The 16604-nt window shown below is 41.5% G+C and overlaps 1 protein-coding gene across 1 annotated transcript; it reads right to left on the bottom strand.

The window, feature by feature from the left end:
- Positions 1 to 402: 402 nt before the first annotated feature.
- LOC131252133 (polyphenol oxidase A1, chloroplastic-like) lies at positions 403 to 3518 on the bottom strand. The gene is made up of 2 exons (XM_058253014.1): positions 2251 to 3518; positions 403 to 1138 (listed from the first exon to the last, which is right to left on the bottom strand). Exons 1-2 carry the CDS (start codon positions 3484 to 3486, stop codon positions 593 to 595), a joined length of 1782 nt encoding a protein of 593 aa, XP_058108997.1. The 5' UTR covers positions 3487 to 3518; the 3' UTR covers positions 403 to 592.
- Positions 3519 to 16604: the final 13086 nt, after the last annotated feature.

Below are 16604 nucleotides of genomic sequence, written 5' to 3'. Positions count from 1 at the left end.
ATAACTTTCACTCTTGGGGAGCCCTCCCTCCCGCCATCAGAGGGCTTCTCTTTCTTGACAAAGTGGGGCTGGGTAACCTTAGGACCTCTTAACCCTCTGTTTCTTGTTTATTTGTATAGCCACATGATAGGGGGGCCGTTTCCTTTTTGTCATCGGCCCACACTGAATCTTTGCCTGTAAGCCGTCCGTGGCACCCCTTTTTTTCAATACAATTTCTATTTCTTAAAATAATAATAATAATAATAAATTCTTAGAATTATTTCTATTTTTCCTCGTGGATTCAAGAAGTCTCCGTGAGGAGTCCAGAGAAGTTCCGTGGATTCGGAGTAGTTATCCATGAGGAAGACAGTGATCGACCTCCTCACGTTCATCCCTGCGTCACATCTCAGCCATTAAGAAAATTCATACAAATGATACTAAACTCATAACTTAAAATCATGATTGACGCTAAGCCTATAATGGCAAGAACATATCATCCATGGGAAGTTAGTAACATAACACGACAAGGCTAGCAATGCCCAATCACACACAAGCAAGCACTAGCGTGAGTAGACTAACCCTTTATTAAAGCTCAATACAAACGTCTCAGAAATCACGCTGTCTTCTTCTCAATCTGCTCGATGCGTACCCCACCAACGACAACAGGTCCCATTCGTGGCACCAACGACACAACGAGGCTCTCAGCGTCCTCAGCATTTAGCTTTGAGACCATGCTCGTTATCCCGAGCTTCAGACCCAGCTTCTTCTCATTCCCGTCAGACGTCTCCCCATGTTTGTGCCCATGAGCCACAGTTGTAAAGCTCCCGACGAAGTCTCCAAGGTGCGTGGAATTATCAGAAGGCGTGTTGATGAAGACATCGAACCGGGTTGAGCTTGTGTGTTCCACCTCAATGCCATCGACCATGACGACCTCGAGCGTGTTCTGTATTTCAGACTTACTACGAGATGAGTTGGGCCGTTTGACCAAGACACGGATGGGGTCACTCACAAGGGCCTTAGGCACGGACCCGAATTCTACTGCTGTGGCCGTACATGTGATCTTAGGTCGGATCTTGCAGGCCTTGGAGAAGTCCTTCCATACAAGTGGCATACTCGTGTATGAGTATCCGAGGTTGTCAATTCGAAGTGAGTCCTTTACCTGTTTGGTAGACAAGCGAACACACATCTGAGAGTTAAGTTCTACTAGAATTCAAAAGAGAGGTTTGCTCAAATATATCCCCGTAATATAGCAATTGGTCTGGTTGAGACTTTAGGCTTTTCAAAGCTGGGTTATTTTCCAATGACGAGTCTAACTTTGTAGTGTGGAAAGTCAACAAATAAAAGCTCTCAATTGAATTACTTCAATCCTTTGATAATTTCTCTCTCTAGCTTTGAACATGAATGGTCGCCATAACCTTTGTATCATCAAAGAGTTAAATAAGAGATTTCAGGTGGGCTTTTTATTAAAGGAGATAAGCTTTTATCCAAAACTCAGGTAAGACACACCACAGGAAACAGTAGGGGATGGAAACACCCGGTCTGAACTTTCACGAGGCCTACCATCATATTTCCGTTCTAAGTCATTTATAAACAGATGCCTACAAGGATGAAGGCAAAACCTAGATATCAGCCGTATCCGAAACTTGTGTGGCCCTAATAAATTAAGTTTTATGGGTGGGTGTTCAATCTCCTTATTTCATGCAACGTGGCCTACTTGAATTTTGAATTTACTTAGTTTTTGGGCTCACACAATACAATGACCTTGTGAAATTGATGGACGTAGTGGATGTGACAAGGACATTACTATGGGCCCCTTCAAACTCTCTGTCACAAGAGTTCAAAAGAAATCGGATTGCGTATTGAAGAGTATAGCTTTAATAATAATAATAATAATAATAATAATAATAATAATAAAAGAAACCACCTTGGCTGCCGTTCCTGTCATCTCCAATACACAAAAAATGCACATTTGGCCTCATATGTGTTTTCCAGTGATCAGAACCATCCATATTCATGGGTTTAACTTGGATGTATCACAGTTCCAACCTGACCCCAAAAGGGTAAGCTTTCACATTCGATTCAAGAAAGCAAGGATCAGGATCCAACCTTCGACCATTGGACTGTGGTCCATCGACAATATCCCCCTGGATATGGAAGGCCTCAATCGTCCCAAATGTGGACCCTCCGTGTTCACGATTACAGGTATGAGAACGAAATCAGGAAGGAGAAGCGAGAAGATGAGAGGAACAGTCGAGCAGGGGCATTACTTACATTAACTTTCACCAACTCTTTGTTCTCGTCATAGAAGACGAAGGAGGCGTCCAGCCAGTCAGTGCTTGTCGTTTCTAACTCAGTTTTCAAGAAGCAGTTCCTGAAGATATCCCACAGGCGATCCACATTGGAGTGGTGCGCGTAGAAGATAGGGTCCCGTGCTGCACTGATGAAGTTACCCATGTCGAAATTGGGCGAGGCGATCGGCCCTGTCCACTGATGGACAGAGTTGTGTAAGCTCTCCAGGAGACCAGCATATTGATATCCCCATTGGACACCTGCTGCAATGGGGCATCCAATGAATTGCAATGGATCAACCTCGCCCTGGTTGAAGATCGTCTGCAAATAACACAGGTTCTCGTCGATCAGCTGCTTTTGAGGGGGTGGCGTATAGGGCTCACCACCGTAATTCAGATCCACATAGTTCCTTGCATATGCATGGCCCTTGTTGCGTAAATCGTCATAGAGAGGCGAGTTGGGATTGTCATAGGCTTTCGGGAACGCCATCCCATCCGGGTTATCATAGTTCCAGTAGGGAAGCGCAACGCTGTCATCGCCAATCAGTTTCCCTAGGATTCTCTCGAAGAAGTAGATATACCATCGGTGCCATGGCAAGAAGAGAGAGCTGAAGTGGATTTCCAACGGCACTTTGTCGGTCTTATACTGGTAGTACGCGTTGTTGCAGTAGGCGCAGTGTATTTGTGCCTGCTGCGTGAAGCTCCATGGGTTATTTGGGTCGGTCTTGTCCAGCTTCTTCATCTCAGCAATAGCTGACTCGAACTTGTATAGCTCATCCGGGGTCATCATCTGGATCGCCTTCCTTTTGCGGAGGATCGGATTTTTGGGGATCTTGTAGGAAGGAATGCTTTCTGGGTTCGGTAGAGGGAAAGTGTAAGGTGGGCAGCATGCATAATCCGTCGTGTTGGTGGTGTCCAGGTCTCTTGCTGCGTGGCAACTGGATAGGTCCGGAGGGCCCACTGGATCTGCGGCGGCCTTTTGATCATGACCGAGGCCTAGCGTCGTTCCGTACAGACCCCCACCTATGCCGATGAGCATGTTCCGCCTGTCCAGCTTGATCAGTGGGAATTCCTCACCGCTCTTATCACCACTACTCCTAATGCAAGTAGTGGGCCGGCGTGAAGCATTTCGGGAAGAGTAGAAAGTTTTGGGGTGGAGAGAGGGTGCAGAGGAGGCAGTGACATGCAAAGAAGACATCATCATCGAGGCTATGGACATGGCTCTGGATTAGGGTTATGGTTCAGGGGGTCGTGGGTATAGCAGTAATTGGGAGGGAGGAGCTATTTATAGAGATTTCTCAACAACTTCCGGACTTGGATGGTTGCATGCGATTCTACCGTGTACGTCCCGCAGGAATTGCGTGGCGTACTTTAAGAACTCTATTAGGCCCACCGTGATGTATGTTTCTTATCCATGCCGTCCATCCGTTTCATTAGCTTATTTTAGAGCATGATAGAAAAATATAAGAATATCCAAATCTCAAGTGGACTATGTTGGAATATTTGGTTGAATTAAATAGACTATTAAAAATCGAGAAAAAAAAAAAATAAATAAATAAATTTTGAGAAAGAAAAACTTATTGAATTGAGTCGAGGCGTGACTAAGTCACTCGGCTTGAAATCGAATTTGCTCCCCTTGGACAGCCTCCCAAGTGCAACAGGTTTCCAGAGCAATCGACCTCCAGGATACAACGACTATGACCCGGTCCCAGCGGTGCACTCACTGTATACGGGCTCGAACCACTTACAGTTTAATCCGAAAGTACTGAGTTGACTCAGCGATGAACTCAGTAAAATTCTCAAAAATTGTATCAGATAATAATTTCGTATATTTAAAACTGGAATCGGTAGTGTTTATATAGACTCCGAAGTGGTGCATAAGCACCCTTTATAAAAGGTTAGGTCCGTTGGGTTTAAACCCAACAGGTGAGACCAACCGGAAGGGATGCATCCCTCTGGTTTAAAATGAAAAAGCGCAAATGCGTGTACATTCCCGCATATACAGTCCTGCGAGTACCCATACACACACCCATGTGAGTACACACACACACTGCACCCGCACCCAGCCTAACCCAGCCCGTCCCGTCCCGTCACGTTGCGGCGCGTCGCACACGTGCACACGGACACGGACACGGACACGGACTCGGACTCGGACTTGGCTCGGCTCGGCACAGCACGGCTCACCTCGCCTCGGCGCTCGCGCGTGCGTGTGTGGTCAATGACATAGATTAGAGCTATTGGCATAGCCCCCCCACAGGACCAAATTCACATGCCCCCTGAAAGGGGCTCAAGCTCTAGGCAAAAAGACTATCTTATATACAAGATAGTTTACTATGTTAAATCCGATGTGGGATAAAACCCACAACTCAAAAGTACTACAACTTTAAAAAAATGGAGGGAAATCACCGAAAATTTGAAAATCCAAATTTTAATACAATTTAAAAACAAAATACAACAATCCCCCACATGTTTTAAAATAAAACCCTTTCGAATTAAAGCGTAATAGTTGTGCAATGGTGCCGATGTCACTATAGACTTGAACCACATTAGAGTAAGCAAGACAGGTCTACACGAATCAGGTGACACCATAGTCTTGAACCTGAATCCTTTTAATGTAGATCGCAAGTACATGCCACTCACACAACTCTTCCTCTGCAAGTGATTCTGTTGTTCGGTGCGTTTCAGCCATACATCATTACCTGAATTTCATGAGTGCTCTAGAGAATTCGCCTAAATTCTCATAGGAAGCGGCCTCCACCTCCACACCTATATAGGTGAATTCCATCAAGTGTATGCAGCAACTGTATACACCAAATATATGGCTATGGATTCATTAAGAGTTCTAGCAACTTATCCTTCTGCGTTGCTGCTCGCACTGTACACCATAGAAGGAGCTTATATAACTCAGTGTAATCGTCTACCTCGTGTCTTGTTGTTTACCCATTGAACCTATCTCATGGGATCTCCACTTATATAGATTGGGTTGCCGACACTGACAGCTCATATATTAGGCTTAGCCCCATTCCCTTCGATGTATCATTGACTAACCTTTTAGATAGTCCTTTAGTCAGAGGATCTACTAGATTCTTTTCTGACCTCACAAAGTCAATAGATATGACTCTATCACGCAACATATGTTTCACTATGTTGTGTCTAAGTCTAATATGCCTGCTCTTTCCATTATATATTTTACTTTTTGCTTTCGTTATAGCTGCTTGACAGTCACAATGAATAGATACGGCCGATACAGGCTTTGACCACAATGTATATCAGCTAAGAGATTTCTAAGCTACTCGGCTTCTGTTCCAGCCTTTTCTAAGGTAATAAACTCGGATTCCATAGTAGACCGAGCGATACATGTCTACTTGGTAGACTTCCAAGAGACTGCTCCTCCACCCAAAGTGAAGACATATCCACTCGTGGATTTTGTCTCATCTGAATCACTAATCCAGTTAGCATCACTGTATCCTTCTAATACAACAGAAAAACCATTATAATGTAAACCATAGGCTATACTGCCTTTTAGGTATCTCAAAATCCTAGACAAAACATTCCAATGCTCTTTTTCAGGGTTATGTGTATATCTACTTAGCCTTCCTACTGCAAAAGCTATGTCTGGTCTAATGCAATTTATTAGATACTTAAGGTTACCAATTATTCTGGAATACTCCAATTGAGACACACTATTTTCTGTATTCTTCATGAGAGTCACACTATAATCATAAGGAGTACTGACAGGTAAACAGTCAAAATGATTAAACTTAATATCTTCTCAATGTAATGAGATTGAGATATTATAATAATACCATTTTTTCTGGTTACTTCAATACCCAAGATTACACTAGCCTCTCCTAAGTCTTTCATGTCAAACTTAGATGACAAGAATTTCTTAATTGTATTAACTAATTTAATATTAGTTCCAAAAATAAGCATGTCATCAACATAAAGGCATATAATAACATATTCATTTCTAGAAATTTTACTATATACACATCTATCTACATTATTTATATGATAACCATTTGATTTTAAAACACCATCAAATTTTTCATGCCATTGTTTAGGAGCCTGTTTTAAATCATATAATGATTTAATTAGTCTACATACTTTATTTTCTTTTCCTGATATCTTATAACCCTCAGGTTGTTCCATATATATTTCTTCTTCTAAGTCTCCATTTAGGAAAGTTGTCTTAACGTTCATCTGGTGTACCACCAGTTTATATATGGAGGCTATCGCTATTAAGACTCTGATAGTTGTAATTCTAGTTACAGGAGAGTATGTATCAAAGTAATCCATTCATTCTTTTTGTTTAAAGCCTTTCGCTACCAATCTAGCCTTAAACTTATCAATAGTCCCATCTGGTTTTAGTTTCTTTCTAAACACCCATTTATAACCTATTGGTTTATTTCCAAGAGGTAGGTTTACAATTTTTCAAGTGTTATTAGATATAATAGATTTTAATTCATCATTTATTGCTTCATTCCAAAAGGCTGCATCTGGATAGTTAATTGCTTCTATATAGGTTGTAGGATCATCTTCTACTAAGAAAGTAAAAAAACTATCTCTTAGGTTAGTTTCTCTTCTAACCCTAGTACTTTTTCTTAGTTGTATTTTTTTTACTACTTTCTCGTATGCATTTTTACTAGTAGATGCAATATCTGATTCATTGACTTCCTCTATTCCTATAGATTTAGATTTCATAGGGAATACGTTCTCAAAGAACTCTGCATCCTTAGCTTCTATAATTGTATTAAGATATAGAATATTATCTTTAGTTTTTAAAACTAAAAACCTATAGGCCGCACTGTTTTGTGCGTAACCTATAAATACACAGTCGGTCGTTTTAGGACCTAACTTTCTTTTCTTAGTTTCAGACAATCCTACTTTAGTAAGACACCCCCACACTTTAATATATTTGCAACTAGGAACATGATTCTTTCAAAGTTCATATGGTGTTTGTTCAGAAGATTTAGAAGGAATCCTATTTAGAATATAACAAGCAGATAGAATTGCTTCTCCCCACATATTTGAGGGTAAGCCTGAACTATTTAACATAGCATTCATTCATCTCTTTTAGAGTTCTATTCTTACGTTCTGCTATTCCATTATGTTATGGTGTATAAAGAGCTGTAGTTTCGTGAACTATTCCATTCTTTTCACATAATTCTCTAAATTGAGAAGATTCTTATTCACCTCCTCTATCTGTTCTGAGTCTTTTAATTTTTATATTTAACTAATTTTCAACTTCAATTTTGTATTTAAAAAAAACATCTAAAGCTTCATCTTTGTTCCTTAACAGATAGACTCTAGTGAACCTAGAGTAATCATCTACAAAAGTTATGTAATATCTTTTTTCACCTCTAAACATATGATTTCTAAAATCACCTAAGTCACTGTGTATTAACTCTAATAGAACAGATGATCTTTCTATTTGTTTAAAGGGTTTTCTAATGAATTTTTATTCGACACATGTTTCACATCTGTCAAATTCTTTATTAGATATATTAGGTAATAAACCTAATCTTTTCATTTTCTTCAAAGATGCTATATTCACATGACCTAATCTACTATGCCATAAATAAAAAGGTTCAACGATATAAACAGAACTGAATGTCTTCTTATTATTATCATTGGATACATTTATAATGAATAAACCATTGCTACAGTACCCCTTACCAACAAAGGTTCCATTCTTAGTCATTACAAGCTTATCTGAATCAAGTACTAACTTAACACTAGCCTTATTGAGGAGTGAACCAGAGACCAAGTTTCTTCTAAAGTCTGGCACATGTAAGACATCATTCAGCATTAGAGTTTTTCCAGAAGTGAGTTTCAGAAGCACTTTCCCTTTTCCTACAACTGGAGACTTTCTAGCATTACCCATGAACACTTGTTCATCATCTCCTGATACTTGGTAGGAGGTAAACATGCTACGATCTTTGCACACGTGCCTAGTTACACCAGTGTCTAGCACCCACTCCAAGTTGTTTACAAAGAAGACTTCTGACACCACAGCTATTATCATGTCAGACTCATTGCCTGTTTCTGTAAGATTAGCTTGCAGCTTATCTTTGTTTTTCTTAAGCCTGCAGGTTTTGATACGATGCCCAGGCTTTCCACAGTTGAAGCAGTTTCCTTTTTTCTTGAATTGATTGTTTGCATTCTTCTTTTTGAGCCTGCATTCATTTGCATAATGTCCAGGTTTGCCACAGTTATGACAGTTGCCATTTTTCTTATTATTTGCCCGACTTGATTCCACAAGATTCGCCTTTGAATTTATCTCATTTTTATTTTCTTTTTGGTCCCTGATTCTATTGGCCTCCTCTATTCGTATGTGTACGATAGCTGTTTCCAAAGAAACACCATTCTTTTTATGTTACATTCTATTCTTATATTCTTTCCACGAGGGCGGTAACTTTTCTATTAGTACTCCCGAAAGAAACACTTCATCCAACTTAATTCCTTCAGTTGATAGTTTATAAACTAGACTTTGAAAATCGTGAATTTGATTTGTGACAGGTATATCGTCTGTCATTTCATAATGAAAGAAACTAGTAATTGCATGTTTCTTAGTGCCTGCATATTTTAATATGTATTTCTTTTCCAAAGCAGTCCATATGTCTTTAGCAGACACGTAAGAAGCATACACGTCATATAGTTCGTTGGATAAAGAGTTTATAATATAATTTTTATAATTATTTTCATCTGTTACTTTAGTTTGATTTGCCGGATCTATAGTAAATGATTCAGATAAAATGTATGAAACTTTCAGGGTGGTCAGAGCGAACATTAGTTTCTGTTTCCACCGTTTAAATGATTGTCCAGCGAACGGTTCGATTTTGGCTAACTCAGCAGAAGCATTTACTGTTACTGTAGCCATAATCTATGTAATTCAACAATTCGATTTCAAGATTATTGGAATATTTGGTTGAATTAAATAGACTATTAAAAATCGAGAACAAAAAAAAAAGGAAAATAAATTTTGAGAAAGAAGAACGTATTGAATTTAGTCGAGGCGTGACTAAGTCACTCGGCTTGAAATCGAATTTGCTCCTCTTGGACAGCCTCCCAAGTGCAACAGGTTTCCAGAGCGATTGACCTCCAGGATACAACGACTATGACCCGGTCCCAGCGGTGCACTCACTGTACATGGGCTCGAACCACTTGCAGTTTAATCCGAAAGTGCTGAGTTAACTCAGCGATGAACTCAGTAAAATTCTCAAAAATTGTATTAGAGAGAGTTTTATAAGAGAGATAATAATTTCGTATATTTAAAACTGGAATCGGTAGTCTTTATATAGACTCCGAAGTGGTGCATAAGCACCCTTTATAAAATGTTAGGTCTGTTGGGTTTAAACCCAACAGGTGCGACCAACTGGAAGGGAAGCATCTCTCGGGTTTAAAACGAAAAAGTGCAAATGTAAGTACACTCCCGCACATACAGTCCTGTGAGTACCCATATATACACCCACGTGAGTACACACACACCGCACCCCACTCGCACCCGCGCCCAGCCCAGCCCAGCCCATCATGTCGCGTCGCATCGCGCACGCGCACGGGCACATGGACACGGACACGGACACAGACACGGACTCGACTCGGCTCGGCTCGGCTTGACTCAGCATGGCACAGCCCGGCTAGGCTCAGCGCGCACGCGTGTGTGGTCAGTGGCATAGATTAGAGCTATTGATATAGCCCCCCACAGGACCAAATTCACATGCCCCCTGAAAGGGGCTCAAGCCCTAGGTAAAAAGACTATCTTATATACAAGATAGTTTACTATGTCAAATCCGATGTGGGATAAAACTCACAACTCAAAAGTACTACAACTTTTCAAAAATGGAGGAAAATCACTGAAAATTTGAAAATTCAAATTTTAATACTATTTTAAAACAAAATACAATAGACTATACTATAGGAAATAGTGGGAATTGAATGCCTATAATTGGAAACTCTTGGGGCTATAGAAGTTTTGGATCAAGCTGGATAGGCAGAACATGCTTCTTCGCCTCCAGGTTCAACATTTATGCTTAATGCAAATTGGTCAGTGACCTTCCCCGCATTCCAGGTATAACATTTACCTAGGAACAATTCGCACCATGCCGAGCTACTACGGATCTTATGCCTAGTTGCTACTGATCTTCCCATCGGCTACTCCTACGACTCTCAAACCATTCCAGTTCCAGAGTATGTCGATTCAGCACGACAGCTTCAAACAGGTAGTGCAGGAGGCTTGGAACAAAGAATCTGATTCTCATCCAATTTATAATGTGTTGTCCAAGCTGAGAACAGTGAAGTAGGCATTGAAGGTGTGAAATAAGGAGTCCATTGGGAACATTTTTGAGAAGATAAAGCAGGCTGAGGTGGACCTCGCTGCCCTAGAGGCCAGGATGCCGGAAAATTCTGTCGCTGAAGGCCCTTCAATCCGGATGCAAGAGGAATTTAGAGCGGCCTCTGACAATTTGAATCGCCTGGAGCAGATGCAGGAAACTTTCTGGAGGCAGAAATCCAGAATTAGGTGGTCAACGGACAGTGATAGGAACACACGATTCTTCCACGCAGCTGCTACGGATAAGCAGAGAAGAGCAGCAGTGCGTAAAGTGCTGTTGGAGTCAGGGACGTGGACTAAAGATCCAATAGTCATCAAGGAGGAAGCAGGTGAATTTTTCAGACGCCAATTCTAGGCTTCTGAGGTGTCCATCGACAGCAGATTGTTAAACGTCATTCCACAACTGGTTTCTTAGACAGATAATAGTATGTTGCTGGCCATTCCTTCTCTTTTGGAGGTGCAGTGTGCTATCTTGTCCATTCCAATGGAAGGGGCCCTTGGCCCAGATGGTTTTTCGAGGGCTTTTTACGCTGCGTGCTAGGACATTGTGGGTAAAGACATTCATCAGGCCATTATCTATTTCTTCTAGGGAGGCAATCTTCCTAGAGCCCTCACGACCTCCTTGATCTGTCTTATCCCTAAGTCCATGTCGCTGAGAAATTTCGCAGATTATCGCCCGATCAGCCTCTACAATTGTTTGTACAAGATCTTCTTAAAAATCATAGCTTCCAGGTTGGATGCTCTTCTTCCATCGCCGATCTCCCTAGAGCAAGGAGCTTTCATTCCAGGCTGGTCCATCTCAGAAAACATCGCACTCAGTCAGGAACTGTTTCGAGAGCTTCCCAGAAAGGTTCAGGGTGGGAACTTGATTTTCAAGTTGGACATGGAGAAGGCTTACGATAAGGTGGATTGAGATTTCCTCAAGCAGGTTTTGGTTCGATTCGGTTTCAGCCCATTGTGGATCAACATGATAGAGAAATGCTGGAGTAATAATTGGTAGTCCATCCTCTTCAACGGCGAAGCAACCGGTTTCTTCAAATCCTTTAGAGGTCTGTGGCAGGGAGACCCGCTTTCACCAGCCCTTTTTCATATTGTCGGCCGAAGTTCTTAGCAGAGGGATTACGCAGTTATGGATTCAAGCAGGTGCGATCAGTTCAAAATGCGCAGAGGCTGCCCGAGGATTTCACGTATCCTTTACGCCGATGACACATTATTATTCGTCAATGGTGGCCTGACATCATTGCGTACACTTAAGGTATTCCTGGAAGCTTATCAGGAATCTTCTGGTCAAAGCATCAACCTTCAGAAGACTTCATTTAAGTGCTCCCCAAAGCTACAACTTTCCAGAGTGCGGGCAATTGAGAGAGTAATAGGCATAACCAAGGCCTCCTCGTCCTTCTCCTACCTTGGGGTTCCAATGTCGGTTGGGAGAATGATGTCCAACACTTTTCAGCCGCTAGTGAACAAGATTGAAGCTCGTATCAAAGGTTGTAGGCTCGTGTGCTATCTCAGGCCGGTAGAGTGATATTGATTAAGCACGTGCTGGGAAGTATTCCAGTGCATTCCATGACAGCTGCTCACATTCCAGCCAAGGATCTCACCGCTTTAGAGGGAAGCTTTGCCAATTTTTTTTTGGGGGTGGGCTAAGGGCAAGAGAAAGTTTCATTGGAAAAGCTGGAAGTCGATCTCGGCTCCGAGAGAGGAAGGAGGCATGGACATTCGTCGATTAAGAGATGTAATGAGATCGTTCTGTCTCAAGATGGCTTGGACTATGTTTTTTGGCTAATGAGGACAACTTGTGGGCAGCCTTTATGTCAGCTAAATATCAGTGTAATGGTAGTGCAACCAGCGCAGTTCAGCCCGTGGCTTATGCATCATCATTGTGGAAGTGGATTCTGTCACAAATGCCAGTTATGATGCCTGAGGTTCAGCAAATGATTGGGGAAGGCAATTGCAACATATGGAGAGAAAATTGGATAGGTTTAGGCCCTCTTTCTGAGCTACGCGCAATAGCATATATTCCAGATGTGCTGCAGGGCATGGCAGTCAAGGATTTCCTTTGTCTAAGCAGCACCTGCCCTCTATCCTCTATCTTCGGCTTTCTGTCCCAGCAGGTGGTAGACTTTATCTTTCACACAGGCTTTTGTATATCTGCGGTCCAGACTCCTTCATATGGCCTCAAACTGCATCAGGAAAGTTCACGGTTAGCTCGGCATGGGAAGTTTGCAGAGCACGTAACCTGCCTCAGCCGTGGATAAAATGGATTTGGAATGCAAAATTGCTGCCTAGAATTTCAACTTTCATGTGGAGGCTTATTCAAAACGTGGTCCCAGTAGACAGAGCAGTCCAATCTAAAGAAATTCAGTTGGCATCGGCCTGCATATGTTCCGGAAATGGGCCAAGAGATGTGGAATCTGCCACGCATTTGTTTCTGGATAGCAGGTGGGTGAGGGAGATTTGGCACTAGATTGGAATGCAGTTTGGTATTAACGTGTTGCCGACCCGAACCATGGAGTCTTGTCTGCATCAATGGTTCAGCACCTTCTCCATGAATTTTCCATGAATTTCTATCCCTCTGATGAGATGAGGTTAGCTCCGCTGTTCATTTGTTAGGAACTTTGGAAAGCTAGGAATTTAGCGGTTTTTGACGGGCGCCAGTGCCCTAGTGTGGCGCTGAGATTCAAGGTGTCTAGGTGGATCGCTCACTTATCTCATCTGGTTAGAGCCACTTTTGCTCAACAGACAGTCAGGGACTCATCCATTGGGTCGGCGATTTCGGTAGCTTCCCCATGTAGGTCGTCCTGGGTCCGTTGGAATAGGCTGAGCACTTCTTGGTTTAAATTAAACGCAGATGGGTCATCGCGTGGCAATCCGGGGCCGTAAGGTGGGGGCGGTATCTGCAGGGATGGTAAGGGTGAGGTCTTGTTTGCTTTCTCTACGGCGTGTGGTCGAGGTACCAACATGTGTGCAGAGCTTCAGGCTGTCCATGATGGCCTGGCTTTGTGTCGTTGTATGGGTTTGGCCAAGGTAATCTTATAATCGGATTCAAAATTGGTGGCAGATTCTCTCAATGGGGAGGTGAAGCTGGGATGGAAATGACATTTTTGGCTTAGCAGGATAAAATCCCTCATGGATTTCGGCCATGTTAGAGTTGTAAATATGTTTCGAGAAGCAAACTTTCCGGCCAATGCACTGGCGTGGCGCGGTAGTGAATCACAAACCTATGAGTTTTTCTCTTCCCAGGCTGATATCTTGTCTATAATCAGAGGGCTGATTTTCCTCAATAGGGTGGGGTTAAGCGCGACTAGGGGGCATGATCCCAACCGTTAGTTTTCTTTCTTTTTTGGGCCATAGTAGATACATGTATTTAGTTTCTTTTTTGTTCAGTTGTTTCATGATAGGCGGGCCCAGTCTTTTTTCTGGGCCTCATTGCTAATGTATATCCTCATTTTGGAATTAACTGAATAGATTCAGGGCCGCCGGCTGCTCCTTTTTTGAAAAAATAAAATAATATGGATCAAGTTGATATTTGTGTTTTACGTTCATCCATGTATACGTGATCTTGCGAACAGGTTGTATGGTGAATAAGCATCATTGTCGGCCTCATGACGGTTTCAATAGTGAAAGTCATTATATCCACTGTTTCCTGTTATTTGGTCTACTTGAGCTATGGATATGTTTTAATTTTGAATTCGTGCCCTAAATTGAGCTGGTAAAACGGATGGACGGCCTGGATAAAGAAATTATATCACGGTAGGCTTAGCATAGTGAGTACGCACTCTGCATCCATCCGCCGCATCTTTGCATGGATTTTTTTTATGATGAAAATGGTTAAAGTGGGAAACGGATGGATTGGCTACTCCTCTGCCACCAGCCAATGGCTAGTGGTCGGTTCTCCGTGGGCCCCACCATGATGTATGTGTTTCATCCATGCTGTGCATCTATTTTTCTAGATCATTCTATGGAATGATATCAAAAATGAGGTATATGCCAATCTCAAGTGGACAACATTACAGGAAACAGTGTTGATTGAACGTCAACCATTAAAAACTTTTTTGGGCTATAAAAGTTTTGGATAAATCTGATCTTTGTTTTTTTTTTTTTTTTTTCCTTCATCTGGGTTTGTATGATCTAATCAACAGATTGGATGTTAAATAAACAGTTCAGTGGTCCTTAGGAGGATTTTAATGGTGGATATTCAATCAATATTGTTTTCCTCTCATTTTTGAAATAAAGCTCTAAAATAATATGTAAAAATGGATGAACAGCATGGATGAAATACATACATCATGGTGGGGCCCACAGACCGCAGACCACCGAAACAGGCCGGTGGCAGGGGGAGTAGCCAATCCGTTTCTACAAGAGACGGACGGTCCTGACCAGGGCTCTGCGGAGCCATGATGATGTATATAATTTATGCATGCAGGTCTTCTATTTGAAGTGATTATTTTAGGCATGAGCCCAAAAGATGGTATATCGAAGGGTAAGTACACCACACTACATGAAGCAATGGGGATTGAACTCTTTCCTTTGAAAACTTCCTACGGGCCACCGTGATGTTCATATCCCAACCGTTCTTAAGCTTGAAAACATACATATCATATTTATCAAAAAGTTCTGTGGCGCCAAGTTTATAGTGATGATTATTTGTCATCCAACCTGGTCACGATGTCACAAATACATGAACGAAGGGAAAACACAAATATCAGCTTGATCCAAAACCTTTGTGGCCTCTTTAAGATTTCAAAGGTAGGTGTTCAAATCACACTGTCTCCCATAGTGTGGTCCATTTGAGCTTTGGATATCCTTCAATTTTATGATTGTTTACTAGAATAAGCTGTTGAAACGGATGGACGGGGTGGATAAGACACTTAACTCATGGTGGGGCCCACATTGTTTACTCAGAACCAAATCCAATTTCTCTTGAACTGGTATAACCGAAAGTTTGAAGCGGCCCACAGTAATCTCCTCGTCACATCCACTACGATCCATCAATTTCGCAAACTCATGGTATCGTGTGAGCCAAAAAACTAAATCAAAATTAAAGTAGGCTACATTGCATGAAGCAAGGGATTGAACACCCTACCATTGAGACTTTATTACGGCTCACAAAAGTTTCAGATATGGCTAATATTTATACTTTCCCTTCATCCATGTAAGCATCTTTTTATAAATGGGTTAGATGGAACATAAATATGATAGTGGACCTCATGAAAGTTTAAACAGTGGGTGTTTCCATCCCCTACTGTTTCCTCTGATGTGGCGTACCTGAGTTTTGGATAAAATATCATCTCCTTTAATGAAAAGCCCACCTGAATTCTCTAAGGAGTATTTAACCCTTTGATGATACAAAGGTTACGGTAATCGTTCATGTTCAAATTTAGAGATCCAAATTATCAAAAGGATTGGAGTAAGTCAATTAAGAACTTTTATTTGTAGACTCTCCATAATACAAAGTTAGAATTATTATATAAACAGTGCCAAAAACTTTTTTACCACCCCAAGTATAGGGTTGTGATGTAGTAATAATCTCGATAAGACTGAGGTCGAATCCATAGGGATTGAACCTTTTACGTAATCTGAAAATAACCAGAACTAGAACTAGAAGAAGATGTAATCTAAACCAGGGGAATTTAATAGAATAATGATAAATTATAAACTAAAACTTGTAAAATTCAAAGATGGGAAGACTAGGGTTTCCAAGGATCCACTTGTAGAGATCGGGGATATCTATGCTTGATTCATGAACACAACTGGATTTAGAGTCTCATCTTCATCCAGTTGGAGGATATAACATTAAAAATCAAATCTGAACTTCCGTTGATCAAGTTTTCAAGAGATGAGAGGTATGAGAATTAGACTTGATTCTATCACAAAACCATACCCATGAGACAAAGTAAACAACAGAATTTAATCAATCTACATCCAATTTGGGAGGGTTATGAATGTAGAGGAGGATTCCATCATCCAACCATGTCTATGAGACGATGGTGGACAACAGAGGT

The sequence above is a fragment of the Magnolia sinica genome, chromosome 7, assembly GCF_029962835.1.
Source record: "Magnolia sinica isolate HGM2019 chromosome 7, MsV1, whole genome shotgun sequence".
Taxonomy (NCBI): domain Eukaryota; kingdom Viridiplantae; phylum Streptophyta; class Magnoliopsida; order Magnoliales; family Magnoliaceae; genus Magnolia; species Magnolia sinica.
Note: the sequence above shows the minus strand (reverse complement) of the source record. Positions and strands in the feature narration are given on the sequence as shown.